The sequence below is a fragment of the Anolis carolinensis genome, chromosome 5, assembly GCF_035594765.1.
Source record: "Anolis carolinensis isolate JA03-04 chromosome 5, rAnoCar3.1.pri, whole genome shotgun sequence".
Lineage (NCBI taxonomy): Eukaryota > Metazoa > Chordata > Lepidosauria > Squamata > Dactyloidae > Anolis > Anolis carolinensis.
In genome coordinates this window covers 84925599-84952422 of record NC_085845.1, presented here as the reverse complement: position 1 = coordinate 84952422, position 26824 = coordinate 84925599, and the positions used below count along the sequence as shown (strand labels likewise).

At 37.7% G+C, this 26824-nt stretch overlaps 1 protein-coding gene across 12 annotated transcripts in view; it reads right to left on the bottom strand.

The window, feature by feature from the left end:
• The window catches only part of orc5 (origin recognition complex subunit 5), a 178067-nt gene that overhangs the window by 64440 nt on the left and 86803 nt on the right, over nt 1-26824 (bottom strand). For all 12 annotated transcript variants that reach the window (XR_010006976.1, XR_010006977.1, XM_062983508.1 and 9 more), the window contains 10 exons: nt 25609-25701; nt 23706-23903; nt 17516-17590; nt 14209-14320; nt 12430-12560; nt 11657-11705; nt 7743-7833; nt 7165-7217; nt 6433-6545; nt 2490-2537 (listed from right to left, as the gene is read on the bottom strand). Coding sequence is in view for 10 of the 12 variants with exons in the window: in XM_062983508.1 (XP_062839578.1) it covers nt 2490-2537; nt 6433-6545; nt 7165-7217; nt 7743-7833; nt 11657-11705; nt 12430-12560; nt 14209-14320; nt 17516-17590; nt 23706-23903; nt 25609-25701 (963 nt within the window). In the remaining 2 variants the exon portion in view is untranslated. The remainder of the gene's footprint in view (nt 1-2489; nt 2538-6432; nt 6546-7164; nt 7218-7742; nt 7834-11656; nt 11706-12429; nt 12561-14208; nt 14321-17515; nt 17591-23705; nt 23904-25608; nt 25702-26824) is intronic.

Sequence of the window (26824 nt, the reverse complement as noted above, 5' to 3'; positions counted from 1 at the left end):
ACGGGAAATTCTGGAGTAAAAGGGAGGCATCGGATAAGAGCGTCAGATAAGACGGAATGTTGGATAAGTGAAGGTCAGATAAGCAAGACTCTATACTGTATTCCCTAATGTAGCTATTTTGAGAATCCACTTGTCCAAAGTTATCAAATTCCACAAGTGACTAAAACAAACAAGTCTCCCTCCTACAGGAAGTCAATGCTGAGCCTTGTTTTGGTTATCTCCCCTTTTTGGTTACTGTTCACTCTGTTGCTTACATTGGAATCTGGACTTATTCCACTGTGGTCTAAAACCTTAAAGATATTTGAAATTCTCTTCCTCCAAAAAATATTTGGAAGAAGAAATCATTTCTGAAATATTTATTATTTATTTTCTTCCTTTGTAATGTTGGAATTTTGTGGCCTCATTTTCCCCAAGGGTTACTCCAGGCTAAAATGCTTGAGGACGGCTTCAGATCAGTGGTTTTCAACCTGGAATCCCCAGATGTTTCTGGCCCACAACTCCCAGAAATCCCAGCCAGTTTACCAGCTGTTAGGATTTCTGGGAGTTGAAGGCCAAAAACATCTTGGGAACCCAGGTTGAGAACCACTGCTTTAGAATGACAGTGGATATTATTCTGCTCTACTGTACTGTGCTTTAACACCATGCTTTAGTGTGTTTAGATTCAAAAGGATATTCTTATAATTGTGTGTTTTTCTTCCAAGAACTGAATTGTAAAATAATTTCTCCTTTAATTAAAGGATAATTTTATCCTTTTCTCCTTTTCTGAGAAAGCAAGCAGCAACTGTCTTTGTCTTCTCCAATTTACAGGTCTTTTTTATCACCTCGGCTACTCCTGATATTGTTAGAACTGTGAATGAGTTAGACTATTCTAAATAAATTTTAGAGAAATGAGAGAATGAGAAATAATGTGACAGAGATAAATCAAAAGCTCAACTAGTTGTCTCTGCAGGAGAAAGAAAACTGAAAGGAGGGGGAGTCAAACATAATAACAGAATGGAATATTTGAGAACTCCTGCTTGATCTGCTTCATGTGAGGGGATAAACCTACAGGTGGTATATAGCTCCTTCAGACTGCCTGAAAAGTCAGTGCCTTCAAAAGATGTAGAGAAGTCATTTCATTCTTCAGATTTGTCTTTGAAATTAATGAGAACAATAGAGGTAACTGTGTGACTGAATATGTCCTTTCACCACAATTTGTACATTTCTTTATTCTTTCCACATAAGTTACATAAGTTACATTTAATGATATGGAGAAGGGTTCCTAGACTTTTGTCATCATTAAAATATTTTAATCATTAAAATATTTTAATGATGTCCTGTCATCTAGTATGATCTGCCATAGCTTTAAAGTACAAACAGTTTTCAACAAAAAAAGAATTTCTTTTATAGTGGACAGAGATAATGGGGGAATGGAAAAACAAGTATATCACAAACAATATTTCAGCAGGGGAACAGACTCCTCTAGATAATGTAGTATATTGCACACATCATTCTCTTTCAAATTGAAAATAATTATATATTTTTTGAATATGGAGACCTAACTAAAGTCACAGATGCATTTTTTCAGAAAGAGAGAACTTCAGAAATTATTAGGAGACACTTTTTTTTTTGTTGCGGAACATTCCTCCTGCCCAGCTAAATATTCTGTATCACTGAATATTTCGTTTGGTCATCTAAAAAGTATAGATTCATGTTTCAACCTTTTTTCATTAAAATTCATTAACATACCTCAAGTAGGCATAAAAGCCTCTTAATAAGCTTCCAAAGCTTTGGAAGAAAGGAAGAACCAGTATTTGAACTACATGGGGTTTTCTCTACTTGGAACTACTAATATTATCCAAGCCACATGGTTTACAGGTTTTTATATATTTTTTATTTTCTAATACACTGGACTGACTTATTGATTGCAAAATACCTGTCCAGTTATTTCTCTAATCTAAATCTCATTTTCTTTTTCATTTGCTTCTTCAAGCAAAATAGGGGAGAGAAAAGCTTACATATTTTCGATTTTAATTATTTTTGAATATAACAGGAAACTCTTTTAGTTTAATTACAGAAACCAACCAAATTAATTATAGAAACCAACGTGAAACCAGAAGTAAAACCAACGTTTTTCAAATAAAATATATAAACGCTAAAAATTAGTAATATATGATGTAAAGCAATACCTGCAAGTTTTCCACATATTTTAATTCTTTTGTTTTTACTGTGTTTTAATAATCTTCAGCTTCAATTTTTTTGCATTTCTCTTATGTTGGCTATTTGATTTCTTATTTTATTATTTTGCTTGTGTACTTATTTAAGATCCTTGTTGTTTCGTAAAGGTATTGTTCTTGTTTCAAACTGCATATCCCCAAGAGAATTTGTTTAATATACTTTCCATAAATATAAATAAATCTCTTTTCAAAAGTACTCTAAAGATGGGAGGAAAGAATATGCATGTATTTGCATATGCATACACATGTTTTCAAAGAAAGAAAACTGAATACCTTTTCATGTTTCTTCTGAAAGTTCATCTTCCTAATTTTTCCATGGTGCTACAAATGAAAATAAGTAGTTATGAAACAGCCAACGTACAAAAATACACAAATGCTGAAAACATTACTGAACATTTCACAATTGGGAGAATGATGCATAACTACTATGCTCTTGAATATGTTTTCACCACTGATCACTAATATACTGAGTACCAGGTTGAACAATAATATACCTAAAACTGAGGTCTTCATTTGATATACCTATATCATGTCAATAACAGGTATGGCTGCGAATGATATATCGCTGTTTATAAAAATGTTTAAAAGATTTTTTTAAAGCAACTGTATATCATATCGATAATTACCCACAGCTATTTCAGAAAAATAATTTTCAGTATTAATATGAAGAATTCCCTTTTTTCCAACTGCCAAGATAAGGCACAAAAAGATTTTGAGGGAAATATCTCTTTTGAGCTATTGACAAGGTGCAGTATCTACTGCTCTTCTTTTAAAACTGTTGTCAGCCTTTTCTTGCTTTCTTATAAAGCCCAGATAGAAGGAAAAATGTGTTCAGCTACAGAGGGGAAAACACCCAAGTCACTGTTCAAAATAGCAACTGATGGCTGGGAGTTAGGGGAAATTATGTGGAAAGGTTGCCAGGCAACAAGTAGCATCCCACCACTCAAGAGGGGAGCATTTCTTCAGATTTTAAACAATAGTTTTATCAAAAATCTTGTGGGGTTTTGTATTATGAAGACTGAAAAACTACAGAAAATGGAATGAGGAATTTTACTTTAACATATAGGCCAAACGTGTATTGTAGAGGTTCCCTCATTTCACAAAATTAAACTATTATCACTCTATGCCTTCAAGTCATTTCCAATTTATTGTAACGCTAAGGCAACCTTTGCATGTTTTTTTTCTTGGTAAGATTTGTTCAGTTTGGGTTTTGCCACTGATGCTGAGGCCCCATATATACTGTCATATAATGCGGTTTGAAATATAATGTGCTTTATGTACATTAACCTGCATTATTTTAGTCTACACTGACCATATAATGCAGTTTCTAATTGTATTACATGGCAGTATAGATAGGGGCTGAGAGAGTGTGGCTTGCCCAAGCCCACCCAGTGGGTTTCCATGGCTGAATGGGGATTTGAACCCTACTCTTCAAAGTGGTAGTTCAATTCTCAAACTAGTTTAAGACAAGAATATTTCTCAACATAATTTGAATTTTCCAAGAATCCAACCACTGAGGTATCTAGCACTGAAGGCCCACTGCCATGTCCTCAAATGGTGCGTTCCTGCGGCCACATGACAAGCCAAGGAACTGAATGTGGGCACTTGCAATGAAATGGGAAAAACATTCAAATACAAACTTTGATTTCTTACACATGTCACCTTCAAATCAGCATATCCCATTAAAACTATGCTGTGATAGTATTGTACTCCTACATTTATATCATGGAACAAATCTATATACATTAAAAATTGGCAACCTCTGATTAGACTAGTTCAAATGTGAGGTGAGCGCATATGGTCCTAGAACCCCATTCTTGGGATTCTAACAATCCTTCCCCATTTTAAAAAATTCAGCTCAGCTTTTAAGCAGGGTTTCATGCAATCACACAGAGGATTTCATCTATCAATAATCACCCCATAGCATCCAACTTTCCCCAAATGAAAAACCCAACTCAGCTACAAAATAATAAAAAGTACAGCTGCCCATGGGTTGCAAAGGAAAAGTACAGTCTTCAGGAAGAAATAAAAATAGGCCCCTGTTCCCTTCATGCATGCCAATCCCTAGACTACTGCATGTATTCTATCTCAAGCTGTCTTTGAAGACATTAGAAAAAGTCAATCTATTGCAAAATACAGCCACTAGTCTGCTTACTGAAACATCATACAGAATGCATTTAGACCACAAATTTCAAAGGAACTGCACTGGCTGCCAAGTTGCTTCCTCACTGAAATTGAGGAGCTGGTGACAATTTAACCCCCTAAATAGCTTGATACCTTGCTGTATGAAGTAGACCAGGGCCCCCAAAACTAAAAAAAATCCTGCCCGCCAAAGTCTTCATGACCCCTGCCACTACCGTCACATGTGAATGGACACATAGCCAGTGCGAGCATATACAGCTAGTGGCGGCGGAAGCAGCAGCAAGTGTTTTCGAAGGCTTTCATGGCCAGGATCACAGGGTTGTTGTGTGTTTTCCGGGCTGTATGGCCATGTTCTAGAAGTATTCTCTCCTGACATTTCGCCCACATCTATGGCAGGCATCCTCAGAGGTTGCGAGGTATGTAGAAACTAAGCAAGGAAGGTTTATATATATCTGTGGAAAGTCCAGGGTGAGAGAAGAACTCTTTGTCAGTTGGAGACCAGTTGGAGGCCAGGTTAATCACCTCAATTAGCATTGAAAAGCTTCATCTTCTGGCTTCCTGTCTGGGGGTATCCTTTGTTCAGAGTTGTTAGCTGCCCTTGGTTCCCATGTCTGGAACTCCTCTGTTTTCAGAGTGTTGCTTCTTATTTACTATTCTGATTTTTGAGTTTTTTAATACTGGTAGCCAGATTTTGTTCATTTTAATGGCTTCCGCCTTTCTGTTGAAGTTGTCCACATGCTTGTGAATTTCAATGGCTTCTCTGTGTAGTCTGACATGATAGTTGTTGCAGTGGTCAAGCATTTCTGTGTTCTCAAATAATATACTGGGTCCAGTATATTATATATATTGTCCAGCAGCAAGTGTGTTTGTGTGTAACAAAGGTGAGCAATTATGAGTGGCGGATGTGTGGTGAGGGCGAGTGAATGAATGTGAGTAGCGGTGACAGTGTATGTGTGTGTGTGTGGCGGGGTGTGAGCAGCATGCCTGGTGCATGCAAGCACACCTGATGCATGTGCATGCACCTGGACATGATTAAAGGCTGCCCCTCCAAATGTTTGTGGGACAGTGAACTGACCCTCCACCTAAAAGGTTTGCGGACCCCTTAAGTAGAGCTTCTTATAAATGGTTGCCGGAGGTTTGATGTCTGCTGAGAGGAGCCTTTCTCTATGTCTCACCCATGAGGCTGAGTTCTGCCTGAGGATATGGGAGAGGGCCTTCTGTACTACTGCATCCCAGCAGAGAGGTACCCTCACCTTAATGAGCTGACCACTACTAATACTGACTTTATCTCAGCATCATGTAAAACATGGCTTTCATTAAACCCTTTGAGACATAATTTATTTCATCCAAATATGTCCTTGTTCTTTGTTTTAAATTTTATTCATTTGTTTTAATTGGTTTTAAATTGTCTTGTTTTGGTTTGTCACATTGTTTAACATGCTTTCAGTCTGTTGAAATTATTCTGTTTTAAATTGTTTTAAACTATTTGAAATTAATACTGTTAAGATTCTTGGTAAACTATAATTATTTCAATACATAAATAACATAACAATTTTGCTTCAAATCAATTAGCCTTGTGACAAACTTGGCTTTGTTTGGAATATGTTTTCTTCCTCACGAAAAGCCAGTCCAAAACGAAATATACAGACAAGCACATCCCCAGCACTTTTATCAGCATATGACAACACCAAAAACTAAAACTTACCAAAAACCTATATTTTACTTTTAACAGTCATTCTTTATGCCGTATCACAAATGTTGTTATTGTTGTTATTATGATTATTATGATTATGATTATTTTCTTGCTGTGGTGATTGTGACAGTAGGCTAAGCCATCCAGCTACCCCATTACTAGAACATACATTCACAGTAACATTCATTTTTTAAAACAGCATGTTTTTGATACTGATTTGATTTTTTGAATACTCTTCAGACAAATAATTAAAATGCTTAAAAATGTTATGAGCCACCTTTTAACAATATAAAATATTAATGTAATTTAAAATTAAATAAAAAACAGTGGAATTTCTGTGGTTTTGGACAGATTATGGCAAACAGGAAAAAACGTAATTACCTTAACAAAGAACCTCTTATCTGTCCTGGCAGGGTTATAAGAAGCAAGGTATGCAGCTATTAGAAGGAACCTGGAATAATATGGAAGCTCTACATGAGCATGCGCTGAAAGTCCTAGGAGGGAAACGGGGGAAAAACAAAGCAAAAAAGCTATTTTGAATCTGTCAAAATTCTAAAATGAATACTGCTTTTCTCTCCATTTGACAGGGGAAAAACCTACCTGTTCCATTTCTTTAAATGGTTTACATATTTGGAAATGCTTATCAAACAATTATATTATTATTGTAGTTTATTTTATTTATACCCCGCCTTTCTCCCCGAAGGGACTCAAGGCCGCTAACAACTACACACTTTGATCAATTTAAAACAAAGTTAATACAAAAATTAAATAACAATTAAATAATACTGTGTTAGGTCAAAATACAGTTGAAATATAATAAATACAATTATAATGCATTCTAATAAACACAATCACCCTAACAACCCCCCACCCCACAACCTCCCAAGCATTGTGCCCGTTATCCTTCTCCAAATGCCTGCTGGGAAAAGGATGGTCTTGTCCTGCTTGCAGAAGGTCAGCAGGGATGGGGCCATCCTGGTCCCTTGGGATGGAATTCCACAGTCTGGGAGCAGCCACCAAAAAGGTCCTGGAATTTAGAGCAATTAAATTGTTCTAAATTCCAGAGATATTTTAGCTTCAGTCATTGACACTTCAAAACTATTGCATCCATACCTTTTAGATGTCCAGGTTCTCCATCATCTTGCTGTAATCGTTCCCACTGGGAGCTAAAAGGTAAGGTAGCTTTTTAAAGGTAATGTGTATATCACACATAAAAGCAAGGAGAATTATAAACTCAAATTTCAAAAGGTGGATGCATCTGTGTTACCTTTCAATACCTTTCCTTCCTTGGAGGCTTTTAAGCACAGGCTGGATGGCCATCTGTCAGGGGTGCTTTGAATGCAATTCCCTGCTTCTTGGCAGGGGGTTGGACTAGATGGCCCATGAGGTCTCTTCCAACTCTACTGTTCTATGATTCTATGATTCCATGGGATATGGCTATTATAATTGTTCTGTGAAGTGTGTGTGATTAAAACCAACTAACTATCCCCCACCTGCATCCTGACATTACAAGAGTTACATTCTGCACATTTTCTTTGATTAGTACAAATAAACTATTACTAGAATTAAATCGATTTTTATAAGCTGTGACATTCTTTTTGACAATAAAGAATACAATCAGCCACAGATACTTGACAGTTTATATTTCTTGAAAGACAGGTTTCATAAAATAAAGAGAAGGGAACAATTACCTCGATATTTCCCGCAGATAAACAGTCTGCATAGCCTTCTTCAAGTGAGATTCAATATTTTTCCAAAGTCGACGTGTATCACGTTCATTAGCTGCACATACACACACAAAAGGAGTATTCATTCAAGATGCAGACCTTGAATCATGTAACCAGTGGAGTGGGTGGGTGGTATTGAAAGTAAGAAACACAACAGAAGAGACAGTACAATATTTCTTTTGCGACTGTAGAACGAAAGATATTCATATTACTGATTTATAGGGCCAATATTTGTCACACAGTAAATTGGGGAGAATTGTGAAATCCTTCAGATGTTGTGGAGTGAATATGCCAGAATTCTTCATCACTGCTTATGCCATCTAGGATGAATAAGACTTGCAATTCAATAACATCTAGACAGCCACACAATTCCCATGCTTGATATAATGAAACAATGCCATGTACTTCAACTGTCTTTGATATTCCTCTCTCTTGTCTACACACTTAGGTGAAAATGGCTATAGAACCCACTGTAGAGCCAGATAGACCCCCTTTCTGAACCAAAAAGTAACAGAGTTCCTGGCCACAGAACAACTAATGAGCCTCCAGACTGCCCTGGCAATAGCTACAACCCCTATTTCACTCTTGGAGAACTACAATAACATCACTCAAGAGCTTCAGAAGTACTTAAGGCCCAACAACACTGCATCCTGGCAGCATGAGCAACAACACTCCAAGCCCTAGTTCCACAAGGAATGTATCAATGTCAAAAAAACTCTTGTTGGAGAAAAAAACTCTTGTTGGAGGTGGAGAAATATGGCCCAGATACAAAGATATCTTAGTGAAAGAAAATGGAAAACATAGTCTACAAAGTCAGGAAGAAATAAATCGCAAATTCCCTAATGTTGGATGGTTCCAATACATGCAATTGAAAGAATATTATAATAAAGATAAAATTCTAGGATTTGAAGAGAGGGATAGTTTCTGGGATAAGGTAATGAAACTGGGGAAAAAACAAATATCCATAATTTATACAAAACTAATTGAATGGGAGACGGAGGAAGTAGCAATAAAAGAAAACATGACCAAATGGGCTAAAAACTTAGGGGAAAAAAATTATTTAGAAGAATGGGAAAAGGCCTGGAATTCCAGACTAAAAGCAACTTATGCCACAGAATTGAAAGAAAATTGGATTAAAATGTTCTACCGCTGGTATTTGACCCCTCAAAAATTATCAAACTATTATAAAAAAACTTCAAACAAATGTTGGAAATGCGGTGACCAAGTGGGGACATTTTTCCACTGTTGGTGGACATGCAAAAAGGCGAAGAAATATTGGAAGGAAATCCACCAAAAAATACAGGAGATGTTGCAAATTAAGGTTGAGCTGGACCCAAAGTATTTTCTATTGGGTATGCTCAATATAGAAAAAGATAAAAATAAAGAAATTCTGTTTAATTACCTCACCACGGCGGCCAGAATAATATATGCCAAGGATTGGAAAAAGAAAGAAACTCCTGAGCTAAGCAGTTGGTTAAACAAAGTTTTGGATATTATGAACATGGACAAGTTGACTTATTTACTAAAAAATAATAATGGCATACCAAAAAGGCAAACGGATTGGGGCTTGATAAAGAAGTATTTAAGAGAAAAACAAATAATGATGCTAATTTAAATAAACAATTATTAGAAATAGATCAAATGTAAGAGAATACAAAATATCTGTGTATGAGATGGAAGTCAATTTTTATTTTTATTTTTATTTTATTTTTATTTTTTTTATTTTCTTTGGATCGGTTGTTTTCCGCGGGTTCTTCTGGTTGGATTCTCTGTTTTCTCTTTTTCCATTTACCCTCGCACACACCCCTCTCCTTACCCCTCCCTCTCTGTTTCCACTACTCAGCTGTAAATTTTATTTGAAATTCCAATAAAAATCTATTTAAAAAAAAAAAACTCTTGCTACCACCTATCAGGCGTTTATATCCAACACTACACCTCCAACAAAAGAAATGATATGAGCAACTGCTTGCCCCAAAAAAAGATGCCACGAAAAACAACTGGGCACAGCTCATTAAAGCAGTCAAATCCAAAGACTCAGCCACCATCTGGCATATCACATCAAACATTCAAAGATGTGGTGTACTCTCATATTCCTCCAGAGATCTGGGAGACATACTTTCAGGAACTTTATATGGACACCTCTGCTGGAAGTGACTGCCCCAGCATTGACATAGGAAGAACTTCCACTGTGGCCACCCATTACAGCAACAGAGATCAAAAACCTTGTTGCCCAATTAAGACCAGGAAAGGCCCAGATGATCTTATTCCAGCAGAGGCCATCAAGAACAATCTGGATTTTTGGACCCCCATCCTAGCCTCACTTTTCACATGCATGAACAACTATGTCCAAATCCCCAAGGATCGGGAGCTTGCAATCAGTGTCCCTATCTACAAAAAGAAAAGGGAAAAGGACGACCCTGCAAAGTACAGACCAATCAGCTTCCTCAATACAATCAGTAAGTTATATGCAAGACAACTTCAATGGAAACTCCAGGACTGGCTGGAACAAGAAGACAAATAGGAACAAGAAAGAAAGCTGGAAGGCCGATCCACCATAGACCAATGTCTGGTATTACAACTCTGCCCTTGTGACTCGGGTCAAATAGAAACAAATAAGCATGTGCTCCTCCAGGGCCTGTTCTACAGGGATATTCGATCTAGATACATCCTGCCTTTGCTATACAATTATCCAGGCTGTTCAGGACAACTTTATACCAACTTGCTGCTCTCAGATACCAACCCAGTTATAACCTATAATGCTGTCAAGTTTTGTGCAGCAGGACTTAAAATCCGCCAGGTGATGACTGGTTTCAAAAGTTAACAATCTAACTATTGCTAACTGAAATGTAAATCAGTTCTTCCCACCCCAGTCCCCTAGACTTGTGCCATGAATGCTCTACCCTTACATCAATCTCCCTCCCTCTCCATTTCTTCCTAGTTCCTTCACTTCTCTAAATAGTTTTTGTTTTAGCTTTCAACATACCACTGTTTTCTAGCCTTTTAGGTTGTAATGAACAATGTTTTTATGAGAGTGTACCCTACTTTCCTTATGCTGGTCTATGAACGTAATAAAGATTTTTATTTGTCTTGTTTTCTTAGAGACTAGGACTCGGAACAATGGCTTCAAACTACAGGAAAGGAGATTCCACCTGAACATTAGGAAGAACTTCCTCACTGTGAGAGCTGTTAGGCAATAGAACTCTCTGCCCCGGAGTGTGGTGGAGGCTCTTTCTTTGGAGGCTTTTAAGCAGAGGCTGAATGGCCATCTGTCAGGGGTGCTTTGAATGTGATTTTCCTGCTTCTTGGCAGGGGGGTGGACTTGATAGCCCATGAGGTCTCTTCCAGCTCTATGATTCTATTAAAACTTTGTTCAATCTCATCCTTCATGTTCCTTTAAGGTCAGATAAAACACACTGTTCAAGCATTTCCCTTAGTTAAGAGATCTGAAGTGCCAATGGGCTCAAATGCTTCCTACCACTATGTTCTCTCTCTGCCATGACATCATTCACTCCAGAACTAACTGTTGTATAGTACAAGCCCACAAGATAATCAAAATGCTCTAATCCTGGGTAGATGACTGGGCAATGTTATGTCACCATATGGCCATGAAGAAATAAAGGCAGGACTAAAACCCATTTAACAGAAGTTGAAAACTGTGCTTTGGAAAACTAACCCCAATAATATCCAAAACTGAAAGACGGAGGGGGAAGAAAGGAAGGAAAGAAGGATGAATGAACCCAATGATCAATTCTGATTATTTAAACTACCGTTAGCATTCAGGCCACATTATATCTCCACCAGACTGCCAAGAAATGTGCAGTGAATCAGACCAAGAATTAGAGTGCCCCATACTGTTCGTATGAACATAAAACACTTACCTTCTCCTTGAACCACTGGCTCACAATATTTGGAAAAATTCAGTGCCGCCTACAAGATAACAGTAAGAACTTGACTTAATACCATTTCATGTTCAAAATTCCAATTTCCTTGACAACTGAAAGAACTGAAACATCACACTGTTGTATGAGCCACATCACAGCTCTCTAACTCTAAAGAATAGCCTCTTCACAATTACAATTACAAGAATAAGAAATCAAATGAGAAAGGGGCAAATGGCAAGAAGAATAGAAAGGTTTTTGCAGCAAGCTGTGAACACTGAAAACAATCCTGTCTGACAACGAGAAACAGAACAGTGGATGTTATCTCTTCTTGCCCAGCGTGAGTAGCCAGAATTCAAAACATACAAAGTATTTCTCTTCTTGTGAGAAATACTAGACGCCAAGGACTAGGCGCCATGGTATCGGAAGAAGCTTAAAGAAATTATAAACATTGCCCCTATTGTTTGGCCTTTAAAGTAGCCCTTGGTCATACTCTTTTTTCATCTCTCTGGTATGTTGGATTGTCAAAAACAAGGATTTGACACACAGCTTCAAAACTAGTGTATATAATATGTCATGAGAGAGAAAAAGATGCTCAAGTTCAATATATTATGCCCAAATCTGGTCTTACTGTCCTTTACAAAATATATCTGATTACTAAAAATTAGCACATCATCTATTATAAACAGATGTAAAATATTTGTTGAATTCCAAAGCAAGGAGCAAAGCAATGAGCATCACAGTTATTACAAAACCACAAAGAGGTCTTTTACCAGATGTCGAAGCTCCTTCAGATCTCTGCACACAGGATAGAAGACTCCAAGTAGAATATTTATATATGCAGCATAAAAATCGAAAGAATATTCTGGAGGATGGTCATGGGACAGAATCTTTTGCAAATGTCCTATTTAAATGAATAAATAAAAAGAATCACCCCTTGCATTATTTACAACTTAAAACTCAAACAAAGAACTGACACATTTGCACCTTAACATGTGAACGATCATGAAACCAGCTTTGGAAAACTGATCAATCAATCCCCTTTAACTGGCTTTGGAAAATTCAGCAGCAACCCGTGTAAAAGAGCAGTAGTTGGTAATAAGCAGAATGTGGGCCCAATCTGATTCCGCAAAACCTGGCTTACCACTAGCAATCTACCTGTTTCCTATCATCTGTCTCCACAGAGAAGAAAAAGGTCTTTACAGAGGGGCTCTGCCTGGAGCTGTGCAATCTGGAATAGCAATGTCAGTGGGGGATACCACTCTGATGGAATGTGATTGGAACGCATCAGGTTCAGAACAGGTAAAAACTATTAATATTGCCACGGGTACACTAATTTGGGAATTGTAATTCATCCACAACTCCATTGCTAATTGGGTTTCTCTTCTGTTTCTTTCTTCTACCAGGTACAGTCTCAGATAAGAACACAGTCACCATTTCCTATTTGACCTGAGTGTTTACTTAAATAGTTGAGTGATTAGCTATTTCATTTAAGCCTTAATCTAAAGAGCCACATGCATACCTCATGTAGCTTTTTAGAGGCCAGCCAAAATATATATACATGTATTACTTCCAGCGGCCCTGTTGTGACATTGATTTTTTTGCTATCATAAGCTTCCCTTCTGCTGCAGATTGTAATTATTATTCTATATAATGCTTTAGTTTACATTTTAGCAGCTTGCTTTATGTATTGTTTTATACACCCAGCACTTTTTTTGCCATGTGATTGTCAGAACATAAACATTTTTGATACGGTATCCATTGCCTCAGTATTCATTGAATTCTTAATCTAACACACTATGACAAAACTAATTGAGGCAATTATTTATAATTAGGACACAGTTTAGGTAGCACCAAGCCAGGTCCTCCCTCCCACCTTTGTATCTTACATAATGTCCCACTGCTCCACAAGTAAAAATTATAATTTGGTGATGTAGTACTGATAACTACAGTAATAAAATTCTAGTTGTGTCACATACATATACTTAGAAAATGTAGATAAAAAGAATGCTAAATTTTGCACATTTTAACTTATATACTTCTGGAAATAACATGTCCAAGTAACTTCACAACACAGACAATACTTCCTTTACTTTAGCTATCCTGACCACAGGCTGTTCACATATGGAAAATTCAACCATTTTAGTCCTCCTTGATACAAGGTCAAGTAACCCCCACTCCAACTGAACTGTTTTAACCACGATCTTAAATCCCAAATTAATTCTGTCATACAAAGAGTTTTCAATTCCTTGTGTTGTGGGGGAGGGTACAAGTGTGCAGAAAATAAAACTGTTAATTACTGACTTGCTAAAGGCAGAAATTAAACTCAAGAATTCCCCTTTGGGTTACATTTATCTTTACATCTATTCTGTCAACCAAGCACCTTCAGAAGCTCACAAGCAAAAAGAGGTAGAGACAGACTTTATCCAGTTTGTTCACAGCATATGGACAACTCAAGTTTACTGCTTCTGTTCACAGGCAATTCCTTTAGGGATTATAGCTAATCACCACAGATATATCCAATAACAGCATAAGGACATACTGCATGTTACCTATGCTGTAGTCCGGAAAATATAAAGGTGATGGTTCAAGGCATCCTGTATTTGGACGAAGAAGCTCCCACACAATTTCACTAAGGAGGACAACAGTCACATTTCTGTCTGTCTGGGAAAAAAAAGAGTATTGTTGTGAAATGGGAGGAAATACCCTTGTAATTACATTTGAATCAAAGAAAATCTTACATTTTAACTGTAATAAATCTGCCTAACTCCACATTCTATTGCAAATTCGTTGCATAATCATAAGACCTTAGAATGCCTAATCAAGTAACAAATATAACTGCCAATTTAAAATAATAGTTCTAGCATTTCTTGTATTTCTTTTTATTATGGTTATACAGAGTTCACTTCAATTGCAGGGGTTGAAAAACATAACATTTAAAATAAATGATGACTATAGTTAAGGAGTAAACAGACATTGCTGCTTCATCCAAAATGTGGATATGAACAAAATTCAGACATAACATTCTCAATTGCCAAATCATGCATTTTCTCCTTTTCTTTTGTGTGAAAGACAGGACTTGCATCTGTCATCTATAATCTCCCTGTAACCACAGATTATATCTGCACTGGGGTTATCTTGAGTGTAAATCTCATGCTTTTCAAAATGATTTGTCTCTAGAAGGTGTGGGGTGAAGCCAAAACTGTGATTTGGCAGCAAAGTACAGAAACCATGGCCTGAAACCCAGATTATTTCTGGTCAAAGTTTGTTTGAAGCTGAATTTAATGGCAAGGTACAAGTGCTGAAAGTTATAGAAAACCAAGAGGAAATAAAAGAAGAACATGTATAAACCCACAACAATTTCCTACTTTCCAAATCAGGAAGCTTAACTCAGTAATAAGATGCACTATATTCAATGAATACCATAAGTATGTAAACCTTCATTTCATTCTGCTACACAAGAGTGAATAGAATAGACTATGTGAGTTTTTGTACTTTTACCATTTTTGCACATTTCACGAAAGATTTTTTTTGACACAAAATAAAATGCTTTGCCAAATTTTCTACACTATTGCTGCTGGAAACAAAAAAATGTTGGTGTTTTTGCCCTCACATAGGGGCAAAAATATCTCTTTATCTGTCCTGGCTCCAGTTCTGTGCAACATCTTTATTAATGACTTAGATGTATTTATTTACATCACTTTTACCCCGCCTTTCTCCCCGAGGGGACTCAAAGCGGCTTACAATAAATAGGCAAAAATTCAATGCCTAAAAACAATGTAAAAACAACAATTCATATAAAACAATCTACAAAACAACAATTCATATAAAACAGATCAGTGGTTCCCAAACTTATCTGGCCTACCGCCCCCTTTCCAGAAAAAAATATTACTCAGCGCCCCCTGGAATTTTTTTAAAATTTTAATAGCAATTAAACAGAAAGACAGATGTATTAATGCATATGGCAAATGCACCTGTGGCCATCACCGCCCCCCTGGATCGCTACAATGCCCACCAGGGGGCGGTAGCGCCCACTTTGGGAATCACTGACTTAGATGAAGGGTTAGAAGGCATGATAATCAAGTTTGCAGGTGACACCAAATTGGAAGGGATAGCTAATACTCCAGAAGACAGGAGCAGAATTCAAAAGGATCTTAACAGATTAGAGAGATGAGCCAAAACCAACAAGAGAAAGTTCAACAGGGACAAATGCAAGATACTCCACTTAGGCAGAAAAAATGAAATGCATTATTAGAGGCTGGATTGCCATTGATGGGCCTTATATTGTGGTTTTCCTGCATGGGAGCAGGAAGGGACTGGACTAAGTGGCCTTTGGGGGTCTTTTCCTACATCATCATCATCATCATCATCATCATCATCATCATCATCATCATCATCATCATCGGAGGCTGGGTTGCCACTTGTTGAGGCTTTTATTGTGCATGGGAACAGGAGGGGGTTGGACTACTTACCTTTTTGGGTCTCTTCCTACTCTATTATTACCTCCACAGAGCATGCCTTCTCTCTCTTCCCCCTCCCTCCCCTCCTGCCTCATGCAAGGACAACAGGAAAAGAAAAGGGAGGGGAAGATGAAAATAAGAAGAGAAAACAGAAAAGAAAAGATAAGAAGAGGAAGTGAAGAGGAAAAGAAAGAAAGAATGAGAAAAAGAAGGCAGTGAAAGAGTTCAGCAGGACTTGTCTTGGATTTCTTTTTTGCAGGCAGGGAAGGCAGGCAGCAGAGCAGCCAATGGAGGGGAAGGGAAGAGGGGGAGGAGGAGAAGAAAGCAAACACAGCCTCTGTGGAGCATGCCTTTGCTCCCCTCCCTTCCCCTCTTTGCCTGTCTCGCGGCCAGCATGGCAGGGGTCACACAGGAGAGGAAGAGAAGTATGGAGAAGAAAAAGAAGAGAAAAGTGAAGATGAAGAGGCTTGTGACTTTGGGAATGAGACAGGAGGAGAAGGGTGGTGTGTGAGGGAGGAGAAGGGCAGTGGTGAGGGAGGAGGAGAAGGGCGAGGTGTGACTGTTGTGCAGAGAGGAAAAAAAGAGGCCTGCCTCTCCTCCTCTCTTGAGGGGAGGGTCCTGGTCTTTAAGCCCCACACCTTCCTGCCAGGACCCTAACCCGAATATAAGCTGAGGAGTGCTTTTTCAGTCTTAAAAAAAGGAATGAAAAACTCGGTTTATATTCTGGTAATACAAAATGAAGATGTACTCAGGGAACTATATGCAAATATAATAAAAGAATAAGCAACAGAAAGGTGGTAGTGTGGTGTTATAGATAAAACTAGTACTGAAAAGCTCCAAGTTGCAATCTCCACTTCAACAATGAATCATTTTGCCTATTTTTCTTGTTGAGAACCACACAAAAAAGACCTCCTTCCCCAAGGCAGCAGCAAGAGATTTGTGGTAAAACTATCTCTAATCATTCTCCTTTTAGGAGACAGAGATGTCTTGTTTATTTTTGACAATCTTTCTTGACCTGTACCTACTGGCAAAATATTAGAATCATGTTATATGCTTCTCTAATCCATTTGAATTGCCACTAAAGCGATCATCAATCCAAACCAAAACACATTTCTCTCTGCAGTCAGTCTAACATTTGTCACACTCTGTTTCATAAGATTATTGCAAAGGAAACACATGGAAGTGCCAAAGCTAGTGACACAACTCTTCTCAGTTCCAGCCTCCTACCAAGATTAACGTACATCTGTTGTTGTGGCTGTATGTTTCAAAACGTTTTTGACATATGGTGACTCTAAAGCCACCCTATCACAGGATTTTCTTAGCAAGATTGGTTCAGAAAGGGTTTGCCATTGCCAGTAGGTTTCCAATATGGAGAGCATATTTCAGTCAATTTACTTACCAGTTCTTGTAATCGAAGGAAACCCGGAAGGATGTTTGCTTCAAACTTCCTCAGCTGCTCTGCATTATCCAAAATCTTTAAAAGAACGGGAATATTATTGCACAAAAGTAATTTATAAGTCATCAATAATCCCTCCGTGTTTTATCAGTACCAAGAGTTAGCAAAAGATTAGTTCAAATAGAGCCATCCAGGGCATTTCCCTCCAGGAAATGCATGACTGGTTAAAAAGTATAAATATTCCAGTCAATCAGTATCAGTCAAATAATATTTTCTATAGATTTTTCAACTGAACAAGAGTTCTGTTTAAGATAATAGTTTCTATTCACGTAGCAGACATCTAATTCATATATTAAAAAGCAACCACTTCTTTTATTATGTTAAATAACACTCAACTGGAAATTTAATTTAACATTTTAGACTTCTCTTTTATTTTATTTATTCCTTGTATTTCAAACTTGTTAGTTACAATATAAATCCCACCAATTTCTATGGAGCTATTTTTGGTAGAACTTTGGAAGTTAGCACATTGGATGTTGAAATGTAAGCATTACCATTCTAACCACACAAGAAGAAACACGAAGGACACATTGTTCTCAACACAGGCATAAACACGAAGTTTTATTGGCAAAATCTTTCACTGGGGAGAATGAATCACGTTGAAGTTCATGATTAATCATGATTGTTCAGTACCTGGGCTAAGATTAAGAGGAGCACTTAGATGCCACTGCAAGGGGCCTTCCATTTATCTTAATTTTCCCTGAATTAATTGAAGATGAAATATCTTGCGTTATTTACCAATGAAACAAAATAGAACAAATTAGTTTTGCCAGCTTGTGCTACCAGAACATTTCTTGTTCCATTCATCTTCATTTAAACCAACCCATAATAAATCCATAAGACACAGGTTAATTCACAAATTGATTTCTTCCATGTTTTCATGCAGAGCAGAGTAAAATGCTTAACACTTAATTCTTATGATTAAGCTACCATGAACACAATACAGTTTAATGTTCTGCAGTATTTAATGCCCTGCCCTGGTCTTTATTATCTATTTTCAAGCATTTTCAAGAATTATGACAATAATTCATTAGTTAATGTAAATTTTAAACATCGCTTCCCACTGAAAAAAGCAGTCATCTTTCAAAATCCCACATCATATTTTATATTAAAAGGGATTTAACTGTAAACTTATATCACGGTCATAATCTCTTTTAAAACTATTTGACAAATTGTTCAAAAGCATAAAAGAAAAACTCTTTACATAGGCATTTCTTTTGGTTTTTCACATTAGCACTCATTACAGGTACTAGACATGTGGGAGACATTTCAGGACAGCAAGACTCCATCTTTTTACAATAAAGTTTTTCAATAAAGAACCTACTTGAAGCAATAACACAATGTATTCGCTGTGAGTAAGAGAGGCCCCTGATATCTGCCGGGGCTTGGTTTATAACCCCCACCTCATCAATATCAAAATTCATAGATGCTCAAGCCCCATTATATACAATAGCATAATAATATGGGGACTATACCACACTGGTTATCCACCCTTGGAATCTAGCCATATTCACAATTATGGGGTGGAATCACATTCCTCAGGAGTGTGGGAACATACTCAAGGTTACAAGGCCATTGGGCAAACTGCTGCAACTGGACAAATCATTGTAGCCATGTGTATAGCTTCCACAAGGAGGCACTAATCTTCCATGCGAACATTACCAAGCTACCATCAATAAGACTGCTGTGATACATGTAATATGTTTATGGATATAATATGTAACAGAATATTATGTGTTATGTTTAAAAGCAGTCATTTATTTACTGTATTTATTAAGAATGCTTATATGCCACTTTAAAAAATGATCTAAAGCCAGGCATTGAGTAATGACATGAGATATACCTAGGTACATTAATTTAATTAAGAAAGCAGGGTCCAAATACTCTGAAGGCAGCAGATCCTTTCTTATCTTGGAAGCTAAGCAGTATCAACCTGGTTAGAACTTGGATAGGAGACCACCAACAAACACAGGTGTTACAGACTATATTATCAGAGGAAGGAACTGGCAAAACCTGAGTACTCTTTCTCTAAAAAGAAACCTCATCAAATTAACAGGGGCTCCAGAATTCAAAAGGTAACATGAAGGCGTGTGCGCACACACACACACACATAATTACTAAGAGGAAAATTGCCCAAAATTAAGAAAAGCTACATTGAAAGGGCATATTTAAGTTGTTCTTAAAAACTGAAGGGATTAAGCCCCAGTCAACTACACATTCCATAACAATGGAATCATAATCAAAGAGATTCTGCCTGTTATATTCACAATCTAATATAGCTTGCATACAAACAAGGCTCCAAAACAGATCTTAAGTCACTCAGGGCTTAAAAAATTTAATATCAAGGATTGGCAACACAGCCTACCAACATTTTGTTTATATCATCCCTTCCCCTGTGGCTATGCTGCCTATAGATAATAGCAAATTGTAGCCCAACAACATCTGGAAAATTACAGATTATCATCCTTAGTTAACAGCAATAGATAATAGCAAATTGTTGTTGTGAATGGGTCTTCTGAGGCTGTGAGTGATAATGGTGGGATCAGGAGAGGAAGGAAGAATCCTCGCGAGGAGGGCTCGCTGGAAGATTTACACAGGAAGAGAATCAGGGACATTGATGAGGAGTCCTTCGAGGAGGATTCATATGGGGACTTGGGAGGGGATCTTGAGCTGGAAATGGATGCTGAGGAACCGGTGGTGATGGAGGAAGTTGGCATAGATTGGGCATGGGCTCCGGAGGATCTTGGGGAGGAATCTGGGTCCATGGATGCTGTGGATGCTGGAGAGGCTTGGGTATCTTCAGAAGCAGATCCCACATGGTCTGCTTGGAGGAATGAGGGTAGTTCCACAGGTGTGGGCAGAGTTGGGTGTGGGCAGGGTGATCTTGATTCTGATGAGGAGTTTGGGACGCCTGATCCTAGGGCGTTGGCTGTTTGGAGCTCAGATTCTGATGAGGAACTTGGGACACCTGACCCTAGGGCGTTGGAAGTTTGGATGCCCAAGGAAACCTAAATAAATTGGGGATTTTTGGCCACTATTCTTTGCGTGTGGCAAGGTGTTGCTGGGCGCCATTGCGTTTCCTGTACATGATTCTGAAGACTGGCTTGGGACTTTGCAACCGATGTAAGTTTGATCCGGGTTATTCTACAACGGAGGGCTGGAATTGTGTGGGTTTTCCTGGACTGCACTGTTATTACTATTTTGCATTAGCTGCTGTTCGCCTTCGTTGTCTTGGCTTTTTGTGCCATCCCATGACGTGGACCTTCTTGTGACGACTTCACCATTTGGACCTTGGACTGGAACTTGACTTGGCTTATCACTCCGCTCCCAAACTCGGCTTGGCATCGTTCTCATCTCCATGGCTGTCTTCTGTTGCTGACTGCTGGCTTCGTTCTCGACCTTGACGCTGTTTCCTTATCCCGACTTCAGACCGGCTTGACTTCGTTATGCTACGCTCCTTTAACTCCTGGCCTGGCTTTCAACACTGCAGCGGCTTGCCGCTAATTCCTCAGCGTCTTCCAGTTTTGCTTGTTTGTGCCACTTACGGCAAAGAGCTTTTAGCCCGGTTTGGGTTCTTACTTAAATTTGGAATCGCTACTGTGCTTTTGGGTTTTGGGGAAGTTTTTGGGGCTTCGTAGCTATTTACCTTTGTTTGTTTTGCCATTTTAAGCCCGTTTTGTGCTTTTGGGCTGAATTCAAGTACTTTAAGTTAAATCCAGATTATATCTCTGGTTAAGACAGATTATATGCCAGTTCATGTTTTTGGCGTTTTTTCTGTTTTGACTGCTTAATAACACTGAAGATTAAGTGTTTTAAGTCTCTGACAATTTACTGAGCTGTTTTTGAGTTCTTACTTAAATAAACTATATTTTGCTCTCAGTTGGCATCTTACCCTCAGCAATTGTAGCCCAACAACATCTGGAAAACTACAGGTTGTCATCTTTAGTTAACAGCAATACTCTGGACCTGGAAACATATTAGTCAGTACAACTGGTACAAAAATGATGGCTAATATGCTTTGACTGTCCAGGTGGCTCATTTTTCACCAAACAAACATCTCAAATAGTCTTTAAAAGTAGTCCCACACAAAGTACATTACTGCAATCCATTCTGGGTAACCAAAAGCACATCTTGCTATTTTAAACACAAACATAACAGGCGTACAAGCCTGAGGTGGAAGGATCCAGAGGTAGTTGTAACGTGTATACCTGAAGGGAACACAGTGCCAAACAAAACCAAATTTACACTTCCATCCAGGTCAGCCAGCTTAACTTCATAACCCCCAAAACTTCTGTCTTATCAGGACTACATTTCATTTTGTTTTCCGTCATCCATTACAGTATAACATCCAGGCAAATATTTCTACAGAATTCCTAGACAACTTCTTCTAGGAGCTTTAGAAACTAGCACATCAGATAAAATGGAGCCCCAGTCCAGTATCCAGAAACGGCAAAGGCATATGGTGGAATACATATCTCTGAACACTAGTTTCTGAGACTATCCAAGAAGAGCCAGAGGCACTGTAAGACTGTACCTCCTAAAATTACAAGTTGCTCAAAATAATCTTCAGATTTTCATTGTCTTTTTCTTGAAAGGAATTCAATCAAATCTCACTGAGGATCTATTAACTAAAATTCTCACATTAAATGTTTTCTACATGAAGTATTACAATGAACTTTAAGCTATGTTTCCTCCATCCTCCATATGCTTTTCAAAGACTATGTAAAATTATGTTGCTCAATTGTTTTTTTTTTACTTATCCCAACATACTACTTAATTCAGCCTTTAGAACAATTAAATGTTGTCTCTAGACTGTACAGTGTAGAATATTTGATGTAAAATACAAGCTGTCCTCTAACTTACCTAGACTTCTTCATTCACATTATCTATCCCAAGGTGCTCCATTTATATTGAGCTACACTAAAATCTACTTCAATAACAATTAGACAATCTGCTAGCTATCATCTCATTTGTTATGCTGTTCCCCCTCCTACTGTTTAAAATAAATGCACTGATATATCCATTATTCTCATTCGCCTCTAGTCAAACTGACATTATAGGCATGTGAAAAAACAAGACAATGTAGAAAAAACAGATTACTTGAAAACCACCAGTTAGATGTAAAGATTCTCCTCCTGTGCCACACATGAGCATCTTCTTATGAACTTTGAATTTGACCAACAGAACAGGAATGGGCAACATGTTTAGTAGTTGCACTGCCAGTGTTACTCATAAATTCTTAAGGAAATCATAATTAGCAGAACTTTGAAGTTGCTAAGAAAATTCTCGACTTGGACATGGAATATATAGGAACAACTGTGGATGCTTTTCTAAGCCTGATAAATATTTTTGGTTGATTTCAACAAGAGAAAAGAGTTCCTTTCCATTGAAATCAATACATTTTAAAATAATGAATTCTGGATGGATCATATGCCTGCAAACAAATAAGATTAACAAAAAAAGTGATCGTTTTCTTATCTGCCCTTCAGTATCATTGAAAGAAACATATAACATTAAATAATAATTCTGAAGATCTATTTCATTCCTGAACATTTTAGGCTCCCTGAGTGAACCAGAAGACTTGGGTGTTGGTTGTTGGTTAGCACAACCAAGTATACAGAGTAAGTGAACTAGTCAATACACAGCATACATTACAGGCTGTTTCACATTACATAAGTCAATTATAACTTACATTCACTACAGCGTCTTACACAAGGTGACCCACCAAGCTATATAAAATGATGCAAACATGAACATGCAGAAAACAAAATCCACAACACTTCAGAATGCAAAACAGAAAACTGAGGAGTACTTCAGCATTAGCACTCAGACTTGCATTAATTTATGTAATGACTTAAGTCAGCACATTATTTTGTCTCAGCAGTTCTGCATGATTAATTTTTCACTGTTAACAAGATTTTCCTGCATTTTCATGGGGTCACAGGTGATAATTACTAAGCTCTCATTTCCAGTGTTTTCTCTTAAACATATCACTTCTTATAATGAAAACAATATTAAAATAAAATATTCACCTCAAGAAACTGATAGATTTAAAACCATAGAAAAAATAATACAGTATAAGCACTACATAGCTATAGCAGTTACCAGCTCACCCAAGAGCCAGCATACTTACAACATATATAGTTTGATTCTGCAGATCAGGTATCATAGTTGTCTGCTTAAATAAACGTATGAAATCATTGAATGTGTCACAGGATACTAGAGGAGGATCTTCTTCCTTGGTGGAAAGATGTTGCAACTGTTGCAAAATTTCTTCTAGAAGCAGTCTTGATGTAAAACATTCAATACAATTCACAAACACATGAGGTAGCTTAAAAAAGGAGAGGGGAAAAGAAGAAAATTAATTCAAGCTTATTTCCACTCATGCCATTTAACAAATTTGCTCAGAACAGCACCAACAGAGTTGAAAATACATTCACATTTCTTATATTAATAATATGAGCCTTCCTGCAATCAGGCCATTTGCAAAACAATACGTCTATACACCCACTGTTATGCTAGGCTGAAAGGAAATTCACTGTCTGGTTATAGCTAGCTGGCAGAAGTGATAACCTATCTAATTGGAACTACAAGCTAAATGCATTTATTCCACTAGTAAATAACAAACAAAGGGGTACCAGAGCAAATCAAGTCTGGATTGGCATACTTTACCAATATCATGAGAAAATATGACTCACTAGAAAAGACAAGAATGTTTGGTAAGGTAGAAGGAAACAGGAAAAAGGAAGAGCACATTACAGGTGGATTCTGCCATGATGTTTACCACTCTGCTTCTGCCCTTCTTCAACAGCGGAAGCAGAGTCCTTACTGTGCAGTCAGATCGAACCCTGTTTAGCCCTGCCAGACAGTCAACCTTACATTTGTCATTTTTACTGATATATTAGCAGCCATTGTGCTTCAGAGAAGTCCTAACTGTTGCTTAACACCTTTGTTGGATGTTAGGTAGAAGTGCTCACATGACTCCGAGAGGTAAGGGAGGGAAGGAGGCATCCCTTCCACTCTCCAAGCCATGCAGGCATCTTTGTTAGCATCAACAAAGGCCCAAAGCAATGGCCAAGAGCTCTCTGGCCCTCCATGATCACTGCAACGAAATACGACTAGCTAAGTGCCATTCCGTTTTCCCTGTGACACAGAGTGTGTGAACAATGGGGCCGGTTCTGAACTGTTCACACACATAGACCCCAAAGCATGGAGCTCCACTATGACTTCCACTATGACCGCATGTGCCATGTAAATGCCATAGAGTGACTTCTCAGCCACTTTGGGATATGTGGACCATGTAGATGGGGCTCAATCAAGGAAGATACATCCCGAAATCTGCAAGATCTGAGCAGAGCAGTTGATGTCAGGGTTACCCTAATAGTCTCTTATTTATGGGATTGCCTTAACTCAAAGCTGGCATCACAGCAGATATTAACAACAACAAAATTATTTGGTTTCATATATGAAGTCAACCTTTTCTTTAACTGATATGGGTGAAGTAATGTTTTTTTTCAATATATGCTACACATAGTTCAGGAAAGTAAATAGAAAATAGCACTGAAATAAATGTGAATTTAAAAATGTACAATGAAAAGTATCACATGTGACCAGTGTCTGGGCTTTAGCATAGCAGGATACTGTGATGTGTTGAGCTTCTCAGCTGATTTGCAATATTTGCATGAGAGCAACAAAGCAACCCACTAAAAATTTCCTGACAACATTCAAGAAATCAGCTAAAATCAGTGACCTACTGAGGCTGTCTTACTTGAATTGTAGTGCTGATACATGTCACCACAAACTTTCAAGAACAGGAAAGACACAGAAAAAAACACTATTTTGCTGCATTTACAGCAAGCCCTTTCATAAGGACAAAGAGAACTTCAAATCAGATTAATCAGCAGCACTCATCAGGATTTTTTGAAAACAAATCTAAAAAGCAGATCCTCACAGCAATTTGTTAGCATGCAAAGGTTTTTGTTTTTTTAAAAAAAAGGTTATTCTGATATATCCTATTAACGCATTATTATTCTTACCTTCAAAGTTTTCAGGAGAGTCTGCATCACGTAAGTCTTTCCACTAGATGTATGTCCATAGATGAAAAGGGATGGAAAACTAAAATGATGGCGCTAGATAAAAAGAATAACACACACACAAGTTTTTTTTTAAAAAGAGGACAGTCTAGTTAATCAATTTACAGAAATGTAACTCATCAACCTTTTTGCTAGATAAGAAGCTAAAAACTGAAAGTACCATATGTAAAAATGCATTAGCTTATATACCCTTTGATTTTATAACATAACTAATGCAAGGTAACAGGATTCAAAGGCACAAATGGTGTGATGCCAGCACTGTCACCAAGGACTGGCCACAGCAGACTGTTTGAAAAACAGAACTTAAGGCTCCATGACAGCAGGCTTTTCAGACAAAGTATTCCAATGGCTTTACTGGGACATCATCTTGGCAGTTTATAATTTTTTAAAAAAAGCTTTTAAAGTTAGATTGGCTTTAAAAAAGTAGATAACAGGCTAATTTCTAACTATATGTTGCAGGGATATGGTATCAATAGATTGAGACACTACACTGAAGACCCCCACCCCTTTGTTTGCGTCCAAAACCCCATGTCCCTCCAACCGCTCAGGGGGTGTATTGATTGTGTTTTTCCTGCATGGCAGAAGGGGGTTGGATTGGATGGCCTCTGGGATTTCTGCTATTATTATTATTATTACTACTACTACAGGTGGATGACCATCTGTTGGAGGTGTTTTGATTGTGTTTTTCCTGCATGGCAGAAGGGGCTTGGACTGGATGGCCCCTGGGGTCTTCCACCGCAATACCGTTAAGTTTATGTTGGTTAAAATTGTTTTTCACTTTAAATATTGTTTGTTCTTTCCTTTTTTTGGCACTGTGTGAATTAGTTCACACAAGCACTCTCCATCCATCTGTCACCTACCCGGCCCATGCCTGCTATACACACATTATATATAATATATTATATAATATAATACATAAACATTTCTTGGGGCTCCATGAGAACCTTTTGCTTCAAAAAGGGCTCTGTGGCTGAAAAGCTTGAGAACCCCTGCTCTATTGCATCATATTTATAACTCCAACAACAATATAAGCAACAGCTGTTGGAAGAACACACTTCTAAGCAGGTTACATATTGCCACTTTAACACAAACTCTACTTCAACAAGATATTTCCTGCAAGATGCATTCAGTGATATGAATCTTTAGCTACTTTTAAACA